The sequence below is a fragment of the Periophthalmus magnuspinnatus genome, chromosome 8, assembly GCF_009829125.3.
Source record: "Periophthalmus magnuspinnatus isolate fPerMag1 chromosome 8, fPerMag1.2.pri, whole genome shotgun sequence".
Taxonomy (NCBI): Eukaryota; Metazoa; Chordata; class Actinopteri; order Gobiiformes; family Gobiidae; genus Periophthalmus; species Periophthalmus magnuspinnatus.
The window spans coordinates 26,273,104-26,294,888 of NC_047133.1; the positions used below are offsets into that span (position 1 = coordinate 26,273,104).

The window sequence follows — 21,785 nt, forward strand, 5'->3', positions numbered from 1 at the left end:
ATCACGATTAACTGCATGTTCTTAAAATAAAATATTTGAAATATTAAATAAACAGAAATATTTTTTAATCTGCTTTAATCCTCTTACTTCCTTGGCCCTGTGCTGCTGAGATGGTCCATGGGCTGCACTTGTGTTGGAGCACATGTGTTGTGTGCATGTACATATGTGTCTGGAGGAATGGAGACACCAAGAGACACTTGGCACCAAAGTGACGTGACCCAACACCTGACCTGGCAGGACACCAGGGACAGAGGAACCCATCAGGGAGCAGGAAAAATATAACATTATTTAACTGCTTTATGCCAAAAACAATATGTGATATAGCATACAGTCATGATCATCTAAATAAATTCTTTATTTAAATAAACTGGGTGTACATTTTTGACAATATAAAAAATGCAACATCAAATTCCTAGATCACCACCTATCTTAAAATGGCTCATCCCACCAACAAAGGTGGTGGGATACGCAGTCCTCGGTGTAAAAACTGTTTGGAATTGGGCAAAAAAGTGCTCGATCTTGTATATTTGTATGAATGAACACTGCAGAGCTGCTGTTTGACACGTTCGTCTGACCAGGCCATTTGGATCAACCTAATATCAGTCTCCTGCCTCTGTCAGGTGAGCCTGAGCCTGTTTTGTATGTTGTTCCAAAAGCTTTTTGTCCTCCACCTTCCTCACGGTGTATTTAACCAGACGTGAAAGAAAAGCCTAACGTGTATATGGGGAGCTGATGGCCTCTCAGGTGGCTCATGGTGTGGTATTTGGGGTGAATGATGCGCGATGTATGTGAACAAGGCCGACTCAAAATAGCATTCGCTCCGAGAGTGGTGCACTTAGACGGGTGTGAACCCAACAGTCCCATTCTGGGCCGCTGTAAATGGCCGCTCCGAGAGAGCTTCTGGTCGTTTTCACATATGTTAATGCTCTCAGTGCACACTAGATTTTGTTCTGTTTGCTTCATTCACACAGGCCTACACTGTGCATCATTGCCCCAAATAGACGCCATGAGCAACGTGAGAGGCCATCAGCTGATCGGTGAACTTATTTCCACGACAACATGTTTTAAGCGACAGACCCCTGAATGGCACACAATGGCTTCCCTGGTACTATTCCTTCACCTGTGGTTAAATACACCATGGAGAAAAAGCTTTTGGAAGGACACACAGACAGACTCAGACTCCTCTGCAGACAGAGGCAGGAGGAAACTATTTCTGATATTAAATTGATCCAAATGGCATCGCCAGCTGAACATGTCAAACAGCAGCTGTGCTGCGCTCATTCATGCAAATATAGGTGATCCAAGGGTTTTATAACCACTTTTATTTGCACCTTGAACTGCTTACAACGGTCCAAGGTCAGCTGCGTTAACGCCACACTCCCTCCAGAGAGATCACCTGTTTCAAGCCCCCAAGTGCACCACTCTCGGAGCAAACGGGTGTTCGGGGATGTGAACAAGGCCGACCCAAAAGCAAAGTAAACAAATCCATCACCTGAAATGAAACGATGGTCAGAGTGAAACAGTGGATCCAACGGTTTCAAAGTAGAGGCTGAAGTCTGCATGTACACCACATCCCCATAATCCAGTACAGAAGTGTACACCACATCAGCATAATCCAGTGCAGAAGTGTACACCACATCCCCATAATCCAGTGCAGAAGTGTATACCACATCCCCATAATCCAGTACAGAAGTGTACACCACATCCCCATAATCCAGTATGGAGAGGAAGGTTGCTTGCACTATTTTTCTGTAATTTATTGAGATACAATATTTGTTTCTATAATAAAAATATTATTTTGATTTTAAACTGTTACATAATACCGAGGTATGCTTTTAAAGGATGAGTTTTCATCAAGTCAAAATCCAATATATTCATAAGATAAGTGTCAACTCTTTCAGTGGATGTACCATTTAGCGTGTAAAGATTTATAGCTTGCACGTTACTTAAATGTTTTCATTTTTAGAAAAAAATTTAAAAAAAAAAATCATATACTTAGTTTTATTTGCATTCAAAGACTGTTTAAGATTTTATGAGGGAATTTTGGATTTCATGAAAATCTTGTTGCAGTTTTAAAAGTTCCTGATCAGCAGAGGGAGCACTTGCATACAAAACATGATCTGCATATAAATGTATGTGGCTTTCTTTTCATTTGTAACCAGCAGAATTGATAAAAACAGCAAAAAGTAGGGGGTTTAAAATTGATCCTTGGTGTACCCCTTTACTTAAAGTTCGACAATCTGATTTAAAACCATCAGTTATTACTTCCTGGGCTCTGTTTTGAAAATAATTTTGGAGACTATCACATGTGGCATTGTCAAGTCCAGTCTGCTTCAGACGCTTCAAGATGACTCCATGATCCACTGAATCAACAGATTTAGTTAAATCAATAAACAGAGCTACACAATCTTGTTTATCATCAAGGGCTGAGAAAATGTCATTTAAAACTTTTGTGGTTGCAGAGACGGTACTATGTCCTTTTCTGAAACCTGATTGATAAGACTTCAAAATGAAGCATTTATTTAAATAAACTGTGATTTGATTTGCCGCTAACTTTTCTAAAACTTTTGCAAGACAAGATCATTTAGATATTGGCTGGAAATGATTTACAATTTTATTTGGCCCACCTTTATGTAAAGGTAAAACATGTTGTTGAATGAAAAACAACAGCCATGTTTGATTAAAAGTAAAGTCTACATGTATCTATTGAATGACAATAATTCAATCAACCAATCAATCAATCCAAGCATCCTTCAGTGCTTTTCGTGAGGTGGCAGTGGTTTAGGTAAGAGCACTTTCCCACCAGCCCAAAAGTCAGAGGTTTGTGTGAGCTGGAGAAGCTGATGGCGCAGATTGGCAGCCTTGCTTTTGTAAATCTACCCCAGGGCAGCAGTCTCTACCAAGCCATTACTACATATTTTGTTTAATAATTAAAAAAAAAAAAAAAAAAGGATATATATATATATATATATATATATATATATATATATATATATATATATATATATATATATATATATATATATATATATATATATATATATATATATATATATATATATATATATATATATATATATATATATATATATATATATATATATATATATATATATATATATCTCACATCATGATTTATGCTCCTTGGATCTTGTTTGCGGATCTCGATGTCCTTTCTGATCCAGTGGTGCTGTGGTAGTCTTATTTGATGTTCTCAGTGAGGATGACCCTGGCACTGTTCCAGTCCATGATGTGGCCAGATATGACTGATTTCAGATTTACTTGCTTTGTGATGTATAAAGTCTTTGGGATGAGTCCTAGAAGAAATTGAAGATGGTTTTGGTAGTGTATTAATTCCATGTGCAAGTCTTGACACTGCTTTGTCCAAAATTTCCTTTTTGCTTTCAATTTAACAATTAGTTTAAAACTGAAGACAGAATGAACCTTTTCCAAAAAAGCAGCTAGCTCTATAAGCATCTATATTGAATGCCTATGCTTATCACTGAATGAAAGACTCAGGTAAAATGTAATTCATCGCTGTTCATCTGGCTCCACCTACTGGTTATAATGAAAAACGCAATTTTAAAAATGTATTTTGTCGTTGCAGATAAAAAAGACACCTATATCTTCTTTCAAATAGTACTAGCCTAATGGGCTTTATTTTCTGAAAATACTTTTGAATTTCCAGAATTTCACACAAGACAGATAGCCCAGGCATGAAAAATTTGCCAGCACTATTAGGCCTATATGATCATTTATAGTTCTAATTATAAAGATATATGCTGCAAATCCTTTTCAAATGCTGTAATTAGTGTATGCACCCTATACTGACAACAGAAAATACATGTAATACTAATTAACTCATTTGAACACTGAAATGACCAGAAAGGTCTCCAAAATTCTGTCATAAAAGACAAATTCAGAGACGGGTACTCATTTACTTTTACTTGAGTAACCTGTAAATTGTACCTCCTGGAGTACTTTTTGAACTGCATTTTTTATACTTGAATAAAATTTAGTTAACACTTACTTGAGTAAAAGTTTTGGTTACTCTTCTAAGTCTGCAAGTAACAAAAGCGTCATGTTGACAATATGAAATCATTTCAACATTTGTGCTTCCTGCTCCTCCCTGCAGATATGATTTTAGTTTTTTGCCAGTTTTGTAGTTTATAGAGTGTGTGCATAAATTCATGTTTTGTCTTTCCAATTACATTACTTCACTACCTCTGCTTGAGTCATATTATTTTGAAGTAACATTACTCTTACTTGAGTGATGCTTTTGGCTACTCTACCCACCTCTGCTCTAATCTATTTAAAAAAAGAATAACCTCATCCAACAATATTAAACATGAGTGAATTAAAACAAATACTATTCCTTGTGTAAAACAACACTAAAAGAGGAAAAACTACACTTTGCATGTGTGCCCCTTGCAGGTTTTAGCTGTGTATCGCACAGGTTTGAACAGGTTTCTGTCTAAATAATAATATTAATTATACTTCATGCCTAAATAAAAATGCTTGGCTGAATTTGCATATGTAAAATGTAGGATATCACGTTGAGACTTTCTGAAAATGTAAACTTCAACGCAAACTGAATATTTTTGTGACCTAAAAAGGGGATAAAAGATGTAGTACAAAATATAAGTATGGTTATTCATCTAGTCTTTGTACTTGTTCAATTTCTTGTACAAATGTGAAGATTAAAAATGTTTAGTAAATCTAGAATATGTATAACTGAGAAATATCTTCTGTTGTGTGATAGCTTGTTGTGCTGTCTTTGTCAACTGTAGCATTACGTTTTAAAAAAAGGAAAAAATAACACAAACCAGGAAAAAATAAGCATTGCTTTTAGTAGGGTAAGCAAACATGTAAAAATAACAACGGGAATGTAAAATACAAGAAACTGGCATACTCGTCCATAGACATCACCTGACACACTAAGCTGTTTTGAGTTAATAAAAAGAAAGAAAAGAAAAATTACATTATGGTGAAGTTTGAGTAGTTTACTATAGGTTAGCACCTTCTGCTGGATAACATTTGCTTATATGGGAGTATATAAGAAAAGAAAATATAGCTAATAACTGTTATTTTTAATTAGGCACAATCAAATAATGTATCAGTAAAATATATATGGATAAAAACACAAAGCTAAAAAATAAGTAAATTAAAGATGTGAGAAGTACACTCAGATTATCCAATTCCCCACATATTAGAAGTATTATAACATGGACTGAGACACACATATATTCAATTAAAAACACTGGTATGATGCAAGTGTCAGTAAATATTAAAAAAGGAGTTTTGACACTAAGATGTCAAACACATAAGATGTCTTGAGTTCCATTATTGCATGCTCTTGTCTGGTTAAATGTGGCTGGCTCAATTCATCTTCACTGCTTCCGCTCACAACATGCTTCAGTCCAACATATCAGGCCTTCAATGAAACACTGAATTAGTGGAATATTAACACCAAACCTCAAAATACGATTCTGTTCTGTAAACGGGTTTACCTACCAAGGTAAAACCTGGTCTTCTTTATTTTGATTCTTCAGGTCATCTAAGCGTTTCTTCACCAAGTTAAACTCATCTTCAAAATCTTAACCAAGAATAAAGAAATAGTTGCTAAGGCCATGTGTTTTCTTGAAAAATGTGAACGTACGCCTCTTAAATAAGTTACAAAGACAATTCAAAGGCATGAAGAAAAATAACAAACTTCATTTAGGCTTGGACATTTTATACTTGATCAGAAGTTCTGTTGTCACACCAGTCAATGGCACTTTCCTTTATCGACAGAACAGTGGCAGCAGTTTTGATAATTGTTGCTGATCAAAATGGCTGAAATTGCATTTTTTAATCTTAATTTGATGAAGAGAGATATAGAATTAGCCACACCCACTTTGAAAATACAAAAAAAAGTTTTTGTTTCTGATGAAGTATGAATTGCCCGTAAGACTTGAGAATGCCTCAAGTACAAATTTACCTGCTCCGTGCATGAGGCCAACTGTGACAGTATTTCAGAAGTGTGTGTAGTGTGTCTACCTGGGATTAACTGATGGTCAGTTTTGAATGACAGCTCAATAGATTCCTGCAGAGTGTCCATCAGCTGTTTCTGGACATTATCCTGTTTCATCAAACATGTATTAAAAAATGTCTGATAAAGACGTCCTACAATACTTAATAAGAACAACGCACCATCAGGTTCTTCAGCTGTTTCAACACTACAGCTTTTGTCTTGTCAAACATTGTGCCCTTTACATCACGGAAGTGCGTTTCAACCTCATGTTTCATATTTTCTAAACTGCCTGGGCCTCTGAAAGTTGCTGCTTCTGCAATTGAAAAGTATAAAGCAGTCTTAGTACTGTACAAACAGGTTTCAGAACAACATGAAAGACTGACTTTCGTAACATTCTTGCATCGTCCGTTGCACGGTCTCTGTCACACTGCTGTAGATACGCTTTTTGCGATCACGAATGTCTTTGCAAAGTTTTGTCTTAACCTTGGAGACCTTGTAAAACAAACATGTGAATAATAATGTATGGTACATTAAATTATTATGTTATACATGACATTTATTATTTTACCTCTGTGCTGATAAATGTCAGCTGAAGTTCAAAAGTTTTGTACTGTTGAACCAGTCTGTTTGTGTCAACTGAAAATTGATGAATTACTCCATATAAAGGCCCAGATTTTGCATCATTTCTAAAAATAGAAAAGGAAAAATGATCATTACTGTGTGCAATGGTAAGTGAACAAAAATTATATTTATAGTCGGTGTATAAAGAAGCTCTAAACATTTTTAATAAAAAACCTATAATGCGCCATCATTGTAACAATTTGAAACATCATCTCAGCCTCTTTTCCATTCTGTCTTGTGTTCAGAATTCTAAATAGTTTGGCTCCTGGTATTTGAAGGATTTTTTATTCTATCTGCTTAGAAACGCTGTATGATCTACAAGAATAGCTTCTCTGCTTGACTACACCATACCCCTCCACCACTCCACTTTTGGACTATCAGCTTTGTCTATCAACGATTATGTTCTGATTGTAGATGGTCCCTTTTTAAATAAATTAATAAATACATACATAAATATATACATACACACAGACATAAATGAATCTTACGGGAAAGTTCTCCTGAATTCTTCATCAATGCTGTCCGTCAGAAACTGTGATATTGTTTCACTGAGGTTGATTTGTTTCTTCTTAGTTTTGTAAACCCCATTGTTTTCCAATGCACATTTCAGTTGCCTGTGAAAACCTCGGCCAGCACCTTTCTATAAAATACATAGAACAAGAAAAACAATAACACTGATGTGAATTAAATGTTTTTATGTGCAGACAGTGTTCCAACCACACGCAAATTGCGCGTCAAAGGCGAGTGAGAGAAAGAGAGAGAGAGAGAGAGAGAGAGAGAGAGAGAGAGAGTGATAGATAGATGCACATACATATGATGGCAACAAAAAGCAATTCTGGGCATTTGACATAAATTTTTGCTTAATTTGCATTTGGTGATAACGCACCCCTTTAGGGTTTAGTTTCCTGTTTAAGGCCAGTTCAGACTTGGTCTCAGACTCCTCCACACCCTTGCTCAGGCAGGTTTTAAACACCTCAAACACATCTTCCATGGATCTTTTGACTTTCCGAAGCTCACGGTCTATGATTTCATTTAGGATCTCAGGCACCCGTGCACTCTGAACAGGATCCTGAAACAAAACAAAGCAAAAGAAACTAATAGCTCAAAGTGAGACAGAGCAGAGCTGTGTGAGTCTCCCCATGGACCACACAGGTAACACTATTTTTACCACATTTCCCAGTTTTGCTCCTTTGATTAGAGACAGAATCCCATATGCTCCACTGACATAGTTCAGAGTTTGATCATGCTGGTTATTTAGACTTCGAAGGAATTCTTGAAGACTGGGAATTTCTGCAATAAAAGACAATATGCTGAAACCTGTGTCATAGTCAGTATGAGACAGCGCATACATGTTACATATTAGTTTTGAGTATGAGTGTTTAGAACTCACCAAGCACATAACTCACCAGTTTGATCAGGCTTGAGTTTTTTTTGTTTGAAAAATTCTTTCGAGCTCACAGTGAAAACTTCAAAGCAGTCATCTTTGAATTGTTTCTAAAGAACAAAACAGACCCTCTTTTAAGTTAGTACAAAACCTTTTGTTACTGATTATCAACAATGAACAGATAGAACATACTTATGTGTGCACTTTAAACATATGATAATGTTTGACAGTACTAGATTTGTCAAATTTGTAAACTGTAGATTTGTAAACTCACCTTGACTGTATGAAGTTTATTGAATTCTTTTCGCACAATTTCCTTGGCCTTTAAGTTTCTTTTCAAAATGCTGTCTGTGGTGCTTTGAAATATAAACATGACAATAAAATAGACAGACTAACACTATATCGACTTTTCCATGAGGATAAATATAATTTATAATAGATTTATATTTATTTATATCCAGTCTATAATTTAAGCAACTATAAAGTACTCACCCGTCGTCAGCCTCTTGGTCACACTTGGTGCAGATGAAGTAAATGTTCTGACATTCACCACCATTCCCCATGAGGTTACATGTACTCTCTAGAATCTCCCAACCATCTCTATCAGCTACTGCTCGGTTCATTTCAGACACAACCCATACAGCTGAACAACTGGCAACAATCTGAAACACATTTATCTATTAACTGTAGAAGTCAGACATCAAATACCAACATTTTACAGTAAAATACCTCTTTCCACATCTGATCTCTGCTCTTATTCCGATCTCCATTTCCAGGTAGATCTACTAGAGTAACGTGTTTAAGAATGTCATTGTTTGGTACTCTCACAGTCACACACTTCACCAGGGGCCAGAACCATCTTTGTCCATCTTTGGAGTCACTTCTGGTGTATTTGAGAAGTTTTGCCGCCAACTCTTGTGCCTGCAATCATTTGTGAAATAAAATTATTAGACTGTATAGAAATTTGGTTAACAAATCATGTAATATTTTAGATTTTAACAGTCACCCCTTTGACTTGGATGATCTTTCTTCCATACTGAAGAAATTCTGGAATTTCTTTAAAATATTTAGGCTCCATCAAGTTCTTATGAGATCTGTCTTTCCACTCATCTCCATAAAGAGCAGTCATTTTTTCAATAATCTCATTACATTCTTCGTCATCTGTCTTTTCTTCATCTGGGATTTCGCCATAAAGATTTTTCAAAGACCACAGCTCATCTTCCCATTCCTTAAATACATTACATTTATCTATTTAATAACAGGCATAGATTTCGCATTTGACCCCTACTAAAAAAACATTTACCTTTTTAGAGATGAACTCGATTTCTGCTTCATATTTCTTGTTTTGTGTAGCCTCCACTTTGATCATGACTGTGGTGCATGCAAACAGACTTCCAGTCGGCAAAAGATCTTTCTCTTTAACAATAGCATTAATCAAAGAGCTTTTTCCTGCACCAGTTTTACCAAAGACCCCGACCAGGTCCCTTCTATCTGAACGCAAGTCCCAAATTTTTTTTCTGAAAAAAATAAATATTTTCACATAAATCGAAACAGAATCAGTTTAAGAAATGAATAATAATACACTGAGTTCTTACCTTAAAAAAGAATTGAGTTTGGAGTTCTTATGATTACTCAATGTGTCGTGGACCCTTGTCATAATGTCTGTCACTTCATTCAGTATGAAGTCATCTGTACAAATACTGCATGTAAGAATGCCTAACTTGTATTTTTAGAATAATATAGGGAATCAAACCAAATCTTTACCCTCGAATAATCCTGGTGCAATGTCACATTGTCGTTTGAGTTTTGCAGGGCTGTCTGCCTTAGGCTGTGGACCTTTCCTTTTTACAACACTCGGTTCTGAGAGAATGATTTTAAAAAGTTCAGTCTCATTTTTGATGGATATAACATATTATTTATACAGTTTATGTATATTACCATTTTCCCTTGCTGTACTTGAAGATGGCAAATCCTAAAAATAAGCGTTTGACTTATTTATACAAACCTTTACCACAAATGGCTGGTTACAACTTCAGTTTTATTTGAGTAATAGTATAAACTGTACTTTTAAAGTTCTATCTAACACCTACCTCAGGTGGTATCCCAGAGGCACCCGAAATGAGTGTCTCTTGATGTGAAGGAACAGTTGCTCTACCCCCAAGGTCCTCCTGTCCTCTGTTCCCCCCATGAGTGGCAGCCTGTGGAGGAAACTCGTATCAGCTGCATAAGTCCTATGACTAATTCACAGCAAATTCCTCTCAAATACATTAAATTAACTTTGAAGTTTAAAGAGAATATAGTGACAATTTTATTTTACATGTTATATATTTTTATACAAATATATCTTTGTTTGCCTTAAGAAATCTATAGTATACTTAAATATCCTTTTCATTAAGCCTATTTGAGTAGTCTAGTTATGTTATGCCAAGGTCTAAGAAAGCATGATTATGACAACACACATCTGAACAGGATACATTGGGAGAAAGCTGGACATTGACCTGTAACAGGGGCTGAGAAGACTATACAGTCCATCTCTGTGTAAGCCCTCTGTCGTCCAAGTCTGATCCATAGCAAAAGATAAAGTTTAAATCTGTCAACTGGACAAATAGTTGTAAGAATGAAGACGTTTCGCTGCTCAGGCCCCCATTCCTGTTGTTAGGAAAGAGAATCATTCCTTAAACAGGAATGGGGGCCTGAGACATAATCTCTCCCCCATCTACAACTCCATCCTCAGACCCAGAACAATGAGAACAACAGCAGGGTCCTTAAGGGTTGAACAGGGCAGTTTCAGCTGAAACTGGACACAATAGCTGTTTACAGTTTCAGTGTAGTTCACTCCTCCCTTCAGACAGATATAAGGCAGTGGATGAGCAGCCAAAAGTCTTCACTTTTACAACAATTTGTCCAGTTGACAGATTTAGACTTCATCTTTTGCTTTACTGTCCATGTGTAAAACCCTCAGTTACAGAAGAGACTATGTTTCATGTGAAATGAAACAACCTGTAGCTTATCCAGCCTAAACAAGATATATATTTTAAGACTTACCTGTTTAGGATGAGCTTCTCCTTGTTCACATCGGCCATCACAAATATCTTTACACCCACAATCTGCAATACCTCTGTACCTCTAATGTAGATACCTGTAACTCTCGAAGTCTTTTTTTGAATCTGGCCCTTGGTCCTGCTTTTGGTATTAAGCGGTCAATATCATAGTCTTCTAGACAGAGCAAACTTTCTTGGTCCACTTCCTGGTCTGTCCAAAGACAAAATACATTGAATTTATGCTGCAAATGCAACACATATTGATTTAAGCTTACCTGTAAATGTCTGTATCAAATCGGTGAAGCCCCATTTAGTTAAAAAACTGATAACAAATTGGTCCATGATGCAAACACCTATGAGGGATAAACATGGTTCTTCGTCAGGACTTTGTATTTTACTACAGTGAGACGCAGGACACTCCCGAGGGCGCGGTGCCAAACGAGGAGCGCGCTTATAGACTCTTCTGTTTGTTACTATTTCAGACTCTATCCTCACACCAAACGGCAAAACTGTTATCACCAGAAGTGCCAAACCAAAACGGTAGGATATTTTGTACTGTTTTAATTCTGGAGCCATAACATAGAAACTTTAAACATCTGATGACTACAAGGCAATAAACAGGCCACAGTCCGTTTTACAGGGACATAGAGGCTCTTACCTGCTCTTCAGCTGCTCAGTGGACGGGGGAGTATTGATGCTGTGTTAAAGGAGGAAGTTGGATAAATGTCTTATTTCACTTCTTCACTGCGCTCACATTTCACGAAAACGAAACTTAACCGTAACCGGAAGTTTTGCCGTCCTAATAGTGCAGATGAGGAAGATGTCAGCAGTCTGCCATAAAGAGGAAACTCTTATCTGTATTCGTTTATTAAATCACTTTTCCTCTGGGAAACTGAAAAGAACTCATTACCTTCATCAAAAAACTAGACTGCTCTCAAATACAAAGAAACCATTCTCAATCATTCTCCCTTTATTCACTAAACCTCCTGCAAACTTGATACATGTTGGTCTTGCTTATAGGTTCGGTGTATAGCTCTTTGGTTATGGATTCGTTTGTCTACAACAAATTAATGGAATGGGGTCTGGCTGACTGGATCCATTTATTTCAAGGTAAATATGAAGCTATTACAAATGTAGCCTGATTGTAGACATGTGTATTTATATAAAAAGTGCATACAAGTATAGAGCTGGGCAATCAATCAGATGAATTTGATTAATTATGAATTTGAGGATTATTATGAAAGATGTTTACTCTTGACTTTCTTAGCTGCAAAGGAGGATTAAAATTGTAACTGTCCAGTGTGTGCAAAAAATAGAGATTTTATTTTTTAGCCATATTGTTCAGCACTACATGCAGGTATAATGTTTTTCATTTGCTTGTTTTCACAGTAGCAAAAGTTGACATGCGGAGGCTGTACTGTCTTGAAGAATATGAAATCGATCACTTGATTTATAAGATTGGTCCAAGAGCCAAGTTCAAAAAATATCTCAAGGGATTAAAGGTATGTCTGTTTGGTGTCTATGTAGCCCTCAGGGTGTATATGAGGAAACAAAATAAACCAGAACCCCAGCAAAATTATTCTGAGATCCCAAAAAACTTTGTCTGGAACAGGTGAAATGTCTTTGGAGATGTTTTGTCTTGTGAACCTGCACTTCTGTTGTCAAATACACTCCACAAAACACTGTTGGTTTGACAGTGTGCTAGTAAAGCACTCAAAATACATGTGAAATGGGCTGTGTCGATCATGATCTCAGCATTATTCTATTCACCTGACTGCCACTAACCTGCACTTCTGTTTGTTAATTTGTAATAGATGTACTGTTGAGATCGACAGCCCACAACTAGGCCACAGATCACGGCAGCACCTCAGTCCTGTGGACCCTAAGACATATTTTATGACATCTCAGGAAACTTTGACAATATTCCCGTGAAACAGGGGTACATTTCCTTGACCTATCTGGTAAAATATTGAATAAATAAATACATTTAGGTTTCATTAGGCCTAAATGACAAGAAATTTGATTTCCAAATATAGAGGGGTACATTGTGTCCCAGAGGGATACAGATGACTTAACCATCCTGGGTATACTTTGGCCCAGGACAGGTTACCCCTGGGTATACTCAGGCCTAGGCCAAACTACCCGGGCTTAGTCTGGACAGGGGGTAATCTGGTCTGTTAAACTTGTATAAATTCATGAGATTGCAGGATATTTATTACTTCACACAAGTTTCCTGGAGGCCTCAGTAGTTCTCCGTATGAAAAATATTAGATTAGTCTATGATTAAAACTGAAAACATGGTGGACTATATTTTACAGAGTCAACAAACATCTGGTCATGAAAATCAAACTGAATCAAAATTTGAGGAGCTGTCATGTGTTGAGGTAGGCATGTATTTTGTCCCAAAGTATTGTTAATCTTGTTTATTAATATACTTTTGGTAGTTTTTGTTGACATATTTTTCTGCAGACACCACATTCACCATGCTCATGGGTGAAGTGTTTTGCACAGTGACAGAACTTGGTCTGGGTTTTGGAGAATAGCAACTGTGCTGTTAAGATCCACAATAAACAAACTGATATTGCAACTTTGTTTTGGATTTGTGGTGGTCCAAAGCAGGGGAATATGATTTCATATGCTTTCATATAATTGGCCTATTTCATATAATACATTTGTTGACTAAAACTAATTAAATTGTTGGACATTATATTAGCCCTTTGTGAAACACTGACATTTGTCTTCAGGTTTTTTCAAGCACCTGCTGTAGTGCCAAAGGTAAAGAATGTTTGCGCATCTTCGCAAATGTTAGTCCTAATTATTTTTTACTATTCTAACTATTCTTTATCGCAGATGATTGTGATAGAGAAGAAGGGATTCTAGAGACTGTTAAAGAAATCATGGCACATGTTGAGGAAAAACTGAATAAAGACAACACAGAACTTGGTAATTTTCTGAGGTAAGAATTTATATGTATACAACCAAATATAATTGAATCACTTTATGTATTTACCTGTAGCTTGTTTGTGTGAGTACATTGACAGCCTAACTATTAACTATTATTAGTTTTTGCCGAACATTAACCTAAATGAACACATATCTTCATGTTATGATGAAGAAATAGAAGGATTTACCTACAGTGAGTACAGTTATTGAGCCTCTTCAATGTGATAAATACCTGTCCACACACAGACTAAAAAAATGAACAGCAAAAAAGGCTACTATTTGAAAAAAATTAATAAAAAAAAAAGAAAAAAACTGAGACAGAAGATAAGGACTCACAGACCTCTTACTGGAGAAAGGAGAAAGATATTACAGTTGAAACCAGAAGTTTACCTACATTATATAAAAAGACACATGCACTTTTCTTTCTCACAGTCTGACATGAAGTCAGACAAAACTTTTCTATCTGCTAAAAGAATAATGAGAGAAGATTCTTTTCATTACTTTCTTCAAAGTCAGACGTTTACATACATTAAAATTACTAGGCTGATAAACAATTTGGGTAAAACCTAGATGATGATGCCATGTCTACAGAAACTTCTGACAACATTTGAGTTAGAAACATACCTGTGGATGTATTTGAAGCACATCTGAAACACACTGCTTCTTAGTGTCACATCATGGGAAAGTTGAAAGAAATCAGTCAAGATATCAGGAAGAGAATTATGGACTTGCACAAGTCTGATTCTTCCTTGGGTGCAAATTCCAGGTGTCTGAAGGTGCCACATTCTTCTGTTCAAACAATTATACATTTGTATGTTTATTTTTATACATGGTATAAACACCATGGGAATGTCCAGCCATCATACCGCTCAGGAAGGAGATGGGTTCTGTGTCCCAGACACAAATTATACCAGTTCCATCGATAGGAATGTGCCAAAATTCCTGCCAACTATTGTGAGAAGCTTGTGGAAGGATATACAAAACATTTGACCCAAGACATACAGTTTAAAGGCAATGGTATGTAATGGTAATGGCAACTCCTCAGGTTAACATGTTCATCTTTTTTGGAAAAAATACAACAAACCACCCACCCACTTTCGTGGGGTGGTTTCCATCTCTGGGATATAATTTGTTTGGCCGCAGTAAGTCCCACTAACCAAATTTTTTGAGTCCCTTCCTGAAAGTAAATTTGGTTGTCATCATTGAAAAGGTGAGTAAAAGGTGTAATCTGTGCTGCTGGGTTATGTATCCTCCAAATATCCTTAATATTTAAACCAAACATGAAAAGATTAACTCATATCAGATCCATAGTTGGTATTCTGTGAGTTTTGGGTGTTGTTTTGTGATTGATGGAAAGAAATCACTTTCAAAAGTATTTGGTGCATACCAATAACAAATGGAATTTTCTTGCCCTGAAAGGACAGACAACAAAATGCCATTCTACCAGCTTCATAGGAACCAGTTTTCATTCCTTTTCCATCCCTGCTATCTCTTTACACGTGAGTGTCACTTGGCAAAGTCGCCCACAACTCCCACTCACCCCCCTCTCTTAAGGATAAATGTAATATAGAGCCCCACAAACAGTAAACAGGTAACTAGGTTACGAACAGTGCGCAGTATAACTGTGCTTCACCACAATAATAATAATTCTGTTATTCTGTTAATAAAAACAAAAGAAACAAACAGAAATAAATATTTAACACATTGTGTGCCTGGTTATTGGTAAATAAACTGTGGCTTAGTTGTCATTTATGCTGTACTTCAAATACTAAATGAGAAGTGCTTGGAAAATAAAATGTTGATTATGACTGCAACATATTTTCAAACCTGATTTTCTCAAGTAGACATTTGACTCTGAGTCTGAAACAACAGGCCGCTCCCCGTCCTAAAACAGGAAATGTTTAGTTTGATTTCATGTCAGACAGTGAAGTGTCTTTTTATATAGTGTATGTAAACCTCTGGTTTCAACTGTTGATTGCCGTTTGTTGTCTTTAATTAAAGGAATGAAATAAAAAGTTTGACGGAAGAAAAGAGAGAACTGGTTGGGGTCTTTGGCCAAACTGGGGCTGGAAAGAGCACTTTGATCAATGCAGTCATCGGAGAGAAAGATCTTTTGCCCACTGGAAGTCTCACTGCCTGTACCACAGTCATGATCAAAGTGGAGACTACTCAGAGCAGACAGTATGAAGCAGAGATTGATTTCATCACAGTAATGGTACGTCACATAAAAATCATGTATCTTCTTGGAACCAGATTCAATGATGATTGGTGTACACTTATTGCCTTTAATTGCTAACTGAAGTCATCCACCTGTTCTGAGAGTTCATACTTCTCTATGATTGGTTATTTCCATCTGTCGGTTAAAGTCTTTAAGAAAGCAGACTGTCTAATAAGAGGACTGGGTGGAGAAAAGTGTGTGTTTGAGCATATTTGCATTAAATGGAGAGACACATAATTGCATATTGTTACATGGACAAAATCACAAGTACATTTTGATCACCATATCATCCTGCCTTATTTTGAATCAATGAAAATGATGTATCTGTACTTTGTATTTTTAGGAGTGGGAAGATGAGTTGTGGTCTACAAAAAACCTTTTTAGCGAGACACAAAGTTATGAAAATGAGGATAATGGTGAATATATTGACCTTACGGAAAAGTTAGAAGCATTTTATGGAGATATCTGGAAAAACAAATCAGTCGAAAACTTGATGGCCCCAAAGTACTTCAGAGAAATACCAGAATTTCTCCGCTCTGTGAAGAAGACATTTCCTTGTGAAACAGTGAGTATGAGCTGCTACCATACTACAACTTTTATGTTCAATGTAGCAATTATTTGTCATTCCAGGTCAAGGAACTGATAGAGAAAATAGCTAGATACACCAGAAGTGACATTATTGACTTAAATAAGAAGTTGTTCTGGCCCGTGGTGAAGTGTGTGACTGTGAGAGTGCCAAACAATGCCCTTCTTAAACATGTCACTTTAGTGGATCTTCCTGGAAATGGAGACCGGAATAAGAGCAGAGATCAGATGTGGAGAGAGGTAAACCTTTGAGTGTTTTCACACGTCTTTTTGTATTATACTCATTTGGCACTTGTTTTAAGATTATAGACAGTTGCTCAACAGTGTGGATTGTGACAAATATGAATCGTGCAGCAGCTGACAGAGATGCTTGGGAGATCCTGACAAGTGCATATGGTCTCATTGAAAATGGTGGCATTTGCCAGAATATTCACTTTATCTGCACCAAAACTGACATAGATGTTGATGAAGTGTAAGTATTAAGTTTTTCTGACTTCAAAATTTGTTTGGAAATAAATGTGTGAAAAATCTCATTTCCACTTCCACCAATTTGTGGCAAAGGACAATCAATCATTCATTGTAATCAGCTCTGTTTGTATTGTAAATGTTGCATATCTTCAGCACAACAACATTCACACTATTATCAGCACTTTGATCGTCTACCCACCTTCACCACTAAATTGCATTTATATAAGCCAATTCCTTAACATTTTAAACTGTTCTGTTTTCCACCCCAGATGTACATAACTACGTTTTGCAGTTAGTTAATAAGAAACTGAAGTGTCTGACTGACTGACATTTTCAAATGACACGTTGACTACAATTATAAAATCTATTTAACAGGAACCTGTTTCTTTTGTCAGGCCTGATGTTCATCGTTACATACTTGAAAAAAATGTGTCCGCCAAACTCCTAGTGAAGGAAGAAATTAAGAAACTTGCAACTTTGAAGGTTTGTTACAACAAAAAGCCATTTATTTTAATCTAGGTTTAATCTAAGTTTCCAATTCAAAAACATGCCAATCCCCAAGCATTCTTTGCATTATTTCAAAGCATTTAATCAGATTAATTTAACATAAGAATATCTATGATTATGATTTTCAGAAACATTTGAATGTGGACTGCCTTGAAGTATTCACAGTGAGTTCGAAGGAATTTTTAAAGCCAAAATACTTAGAACCAAATGAAACAGGTATGTAGAACATGTTAATGGTTTTGTTTTTTCAGCATTATAGTAAATACAAATTGTGTGCATTAACAGAAATACCCAAACTCAGAGAGTTTCTTCATTGTCTAAATGAGCTTCATGGACAAACATTCAACTATGTTAGTGGTGTCCATCGGATTCTTTCGCTTATGAAAGAAGCATGGACAAATATGGTAAGTAGGCCCTAGAGCCTCAGTTTGCATCTAGGTATATCTATGCTTATGTGTAGAGTAAGACCATTCTTCTAAAACTACGAGTTAGGGTTGTTATTAGTGACCTCTTCCATGGGTCCCTGAGAAAAATGTGTTTCTTCTTTGTTGCAGGCTCAGCAGAGAACACAACTGGTTGCAGAACTAAATGAAATCATGAATGATAATCTTTTAAAACTTAAAACATGCATGCATGATGCTTATATTACTCTTGACAAAGGTTTGTCTAAAGGTGCAGAGAATTCCAGATGTTTTTGCCAAGGACATCTATGGGAAAAAATACACAATGTAGGTAACAGAAATAATCCTTTTATGTAAACATTTAAACATATTTAACCTTTTCAGGTATCAGGCAGTGCTTTCCACACAATATTAAAGTGTGCTGTTGAAAATAATGGAGTCCACAGATCAAACCAGGGGGAAGTAATCAATCTCAACTCAGTATTGTCCACATTTTTCATCAGAAGCATTCAAGAGGACTTCCGAAAGGCTTTCCCGTGAGTTTACATGCTATGTTTTCCATATAAGTAATAATCAAGACAATCAGTTTTGTTTATTTGCAGCCCTTTTTGCCCTTAATTTGCCACTATTAGTTTTTATATTGTTCTGTTGTTTGTGGTTGTCTTGAGCAACATTTTTCAGTTCAGGTCAAATTGCAGGTGGACACTGCCTTATATCTATATGAAGCGAGGGACTAACTACACTGAAACTAACACACCTGTTGTTTACATCATCTGTTTGTTGGCTAGGTCTATTGAGCTACACTAAGCGCGAACTGCGCCTGAGTCATATTTAGCATAATCATTCAGGCTCCTAATGGGTGCTCTTACACCTATTAGCATACTGGTTAGCCCTGTTGTTTTTTTTCTTGTTTAGATTTAGGTTTGAGGATGGAGTTATAAATAGGAGATAAGTTATGTCTAAGGCCCCCATTCCTGTTCAAAGAAGGATTGCCATTCCAAACAAAAACTGCCTCTTTAACTCATCTCTCTAACCATTTCTTTTCTTTGGCTAAGATCTGTACCTCACTATCTTCAAAGATGGAGATGTACGGCAGACGGTGTTGGTACATTCTCTTATGGAGTAGCTGTTTAGTTTCTCCAATGTAACTCTCACTGCACTCTTCACTACACCAAATGGAGTAGGCCACATTGCTTTGTTTATGGCTCGGTGTTTTGTTCTTTGAGTGAGCCACTTTCTGTCTTAAAGTGTTTGTAGGTTTGAAAGAGACCAGGATTTCATGCTGTCTATAAATCCTCTGACACATTTCAGACACACCAACTGTGTAAGGGATGGTCACTCATTTTCTTCTAGGTTAAGATTCTCTATTGTCCTGTTTTTTGGCTCTTTTTGACTTATTGAAGTCCCATTTTGGATATCCACAAGCAGAGAGGGTTTTCTGCACGTGTTGTTGTTCTTTCACCTTTCCCTCTGTGCTTGTAGGGACCACTTGGGCTCTGTGATGTAATGTTCAAATAACTCTGAGTTTGTGCTGCAGTGAATGGTGTGAATCAAAAAGTAGGTACTGGCTAGTGTGTTTGGGCTTCCAGAAGACTTCTACCTGGAGACACCGGTCCTCTCCTATAGTTACTGCACAATCTAAGAAGGCCAGTTTGTTCTCCTTGGTCTCTTCCCATGTGAACTTGATGTTTGGATCCACAGCATTTATATGTGCAGTAAAGGGTTCCAGATCTCGAATTTTGATTTTAGTTCAGTTGTCATCCCTGTGGGTGGAGTGCCTGGAAACAAGGCCAATGGTCACTATGGATCTATGGATCATACCTGGACGACTGAGGGATTACACAAATATGTGCTGTAAACCAGAGTTGCTACATACTATTCACTGTCCTATACCTCATATTTCTGATTAGTTCTCTTGTTAACTGAAACTTGGCCTGAAAATTGAATCCAAAACAAAGAATACATAATTTCTGTGGAATGAATATGACATGATTTGTTTTGTTATCATTTTCAGAAATGATGGAAAATCGGGAAACTTTTATGGAGCCCTCCATGAATTTTCACTGGGCACAACAGTACTGATGCAAAAATACAAAGAGCTCAACTTACAACTTACATTTATCAGAGCACAGGTAAAACACTGGATTTAATTTAGCATTGAACCTTTGAAAATATTGAAACATTCTGTGTTATTCAGGAAGAAAAAATTAAGACAAGACTTATTAAAATCATCAGAAACCGCAAGAAAATGATCTACGACAGTCTAACACAGACTGTGGAAGAAACTATGCAAGAATGTTACAAAAGTAAGACCTGTTTGAACTAAAGACTATATGCAGTGTGTATGCACTTCAATAACTACTATAACATATTATTAATTCTGCAGAAGCAGCAACCTTAAGCGGAAAAGGCAGTCTAGAAAAAATGAGACATGCACTTGAAACCTACGTTCAAGAAGTTAAGGAAACAATGTTTGACTGTGCCAAAGATATTATGTTGAGCCAGCTCCAAAACCTTATGGTTTGTGTTCCTCATTATGTAAATCTACTTTTTATGAGAGGAGAGAGTTGTCTATTTGTGTTCTCTGCTGTTTTTTCTGCTGACACAGGATGATGTCCTAAACACATTGAGTGTGAACCTGCATAAATCCATTGAGCTGTCACTGAGAGATGACAAGTCTATTCCAGGTGAGATGAACCAATACCTTTGTCATTATTGTGGACATGAGGAGAGAATGTGTTCATTTTCCAGATATCTCACGTGAATTTGATGAAGTTACAAAACACTACAATGAACTGATGATCAGTGCAGACGGAGAAGATGATCTACTTTTGTAAGAACTGAGCATTGAGTTTGCTTTCTTTTATTTACCTGTACATTCAACTGAACCTACATCATTAATTTAAACATGTTTTTCTTTTAGGTCAGACTCAGATATGGACCTGCCCTGATGCTGACACCAATGAGTACCTGAATCTTATGAATTTATGACCCTAATGTTGCATATTTCATAACAAGCAGTTACATGAGAATGAACACTTTTCAGACAACAACAAAGAATGTCCTACATCAGTACATTTGTTACATATAGATGCATAACAAGGGATTGGAGTGACAGTTTGAGAACTTTTTCAGTTTTAGTTCCTGCTCTAGGACAGCTTCCCATTTAGACTACAAATGAAACTGTGCTATGGTAATTGTGAAATGTTTTTTAATGTGTTGTGAAATGTTGTGACTTTTTTTTTTTCTTCATTCTCAAGACAAATTTTATTGACCCATAAGGGAAATTACTTGAACACAGTAGCTCAATAAATGAATTATGATAATTTCACTGTTCATTCATTGTTGTTTGTGCATCACAGTTTTATGTTTTACAGTACTCAGAAGTAGTAATGTAAGGAACCTATCCTTCACTTAAAAGTGACTTGAATGTAACTTTCTGGAGGTGGCCCATCAGTTGCTTGATTTTATGAAAAAAGAAAGTTAAAACCATACTGTAGAACATTCTACATGGAGATAGATTTAGTTTTATGTTTTTAGTCTTTAAGGTCAATCTGCAAAGTGGGTGGACCTCATCCAGTGGGCTCACATGCTTGTCTCCCAG

General features: G+C 36.5%; 2 protein-coding genes across 5 annotated transcripts; one reads left to right on the forward strand and one right to left on the reverse strand.

Annotated features, from left to right (window-relative positions):
* Positions 1–4,825: 4,825 nt before the first annotated feature.
* Positions 4,826–11,833, reverse strand: LOC117375033 (nuclear GTPase SLIP-GC-like). 3 transcript variants are annotated; one of them, XM_033971278.2, is made up of 22 exons: positions 11,718–11,833; positions 11,335–11,412; positions 11,158–11,270; positions 10,109–10,216; positions 9,957–9,990; positions 9,783–9,878; positions 9,614–9,707; positions 9,322–9,535; positions 9,025–9,246; positions 8,748–8,939; positions 8,511–8,680; positions 8,293–8,374; positions 8,041–8,128; positions 7,803–7,924; positions 7,521–7,703; positions 7,123–7,274; positions 6,582–6,699; positions 6,397–6,505; positions 6,193–6,326; positions 6,040–6,121; positions 5,515–5,596; positions 4,826–5,434 (listed from the first exon to the last, which is right to left on the reverse strand). In XM_033971278.2, the coding sequence occupies exons 2-22, from the start codon at positions 11,399–11,401 to the stop codon at positions 5,416–5,418; spliced, it is 2,481 nt and encodes an 826-aa protein (XP_033827169.1). In that variant the 5' UTR covers positions 11,402–11,412; positions 11,718–11,833; the 3' UTR covers positions 4,826–5,415. The 3 variants fall into 3 exon arrangements, with proteins under 3 accessions (XP_033827169.1, XP_055079547.1, XP_055079546.1); XM_055223572.1 differs by lacking the exons at positions 11,158–11,270; positions 11,335–11,412; positions 11,718–11,833 and adding an exon at positions 11,064–11,133; XM_055223571.1 differs by lacking the exons at positions 9,957–9,990; positions 11,158–11,270; positions 11,335–11,412; positions 11,718–11,833 and having other exon boundaries at positions 10,109–10,187.
* Positions 11,428–21,516, forward strand: LOC117375034 (nuclear GTPase SLIP-GC-like). 2 transcript variants are annotated; one of them, XM_055223569.1, is made up of 21 exons: positions 11,428–11,599; positions 12,080–12,169; positions 12,449–12,561; positions 13,378–13,443; positions 13,804–13,834; positions 13,910–14,015; positions 16,004–16,217; positions 16,564–16,785; positions 16,851–17,045; positions 17,108–17,277; positions 17,669–17,756; positions 17,909–17,996; positions 18,066–18,184; positions 18,335–18,508; positions 18,566–18,717; positions 20,196–20,313; positions 20,379–20,487; positions 20,568–20,701; positions 20,790–20,868; positions 20,933–21,014; positions 21,105–21,516. In XM_055223569.1, exons 1-21 carry the CDS (start codon positions 11,428–11,430, stop codon positions 21,130–21,132), a joined length of 2,550 nt encoding a protein of 849 aa, XP_055079544.1. In that variant the 3' UTR covers positions 21,133–21,516. The 2 variants fall into 2 exon arrangements, with proteins under 2 accessions (XP_055079544.1, XP_055079545.1); XM_055223570.1 differs by having other exon boundaries at positions 20,933–21,013; positions 21,125–21,461.
* Positions 21,517–21,785: the final 269 nt, after the last annotated feature.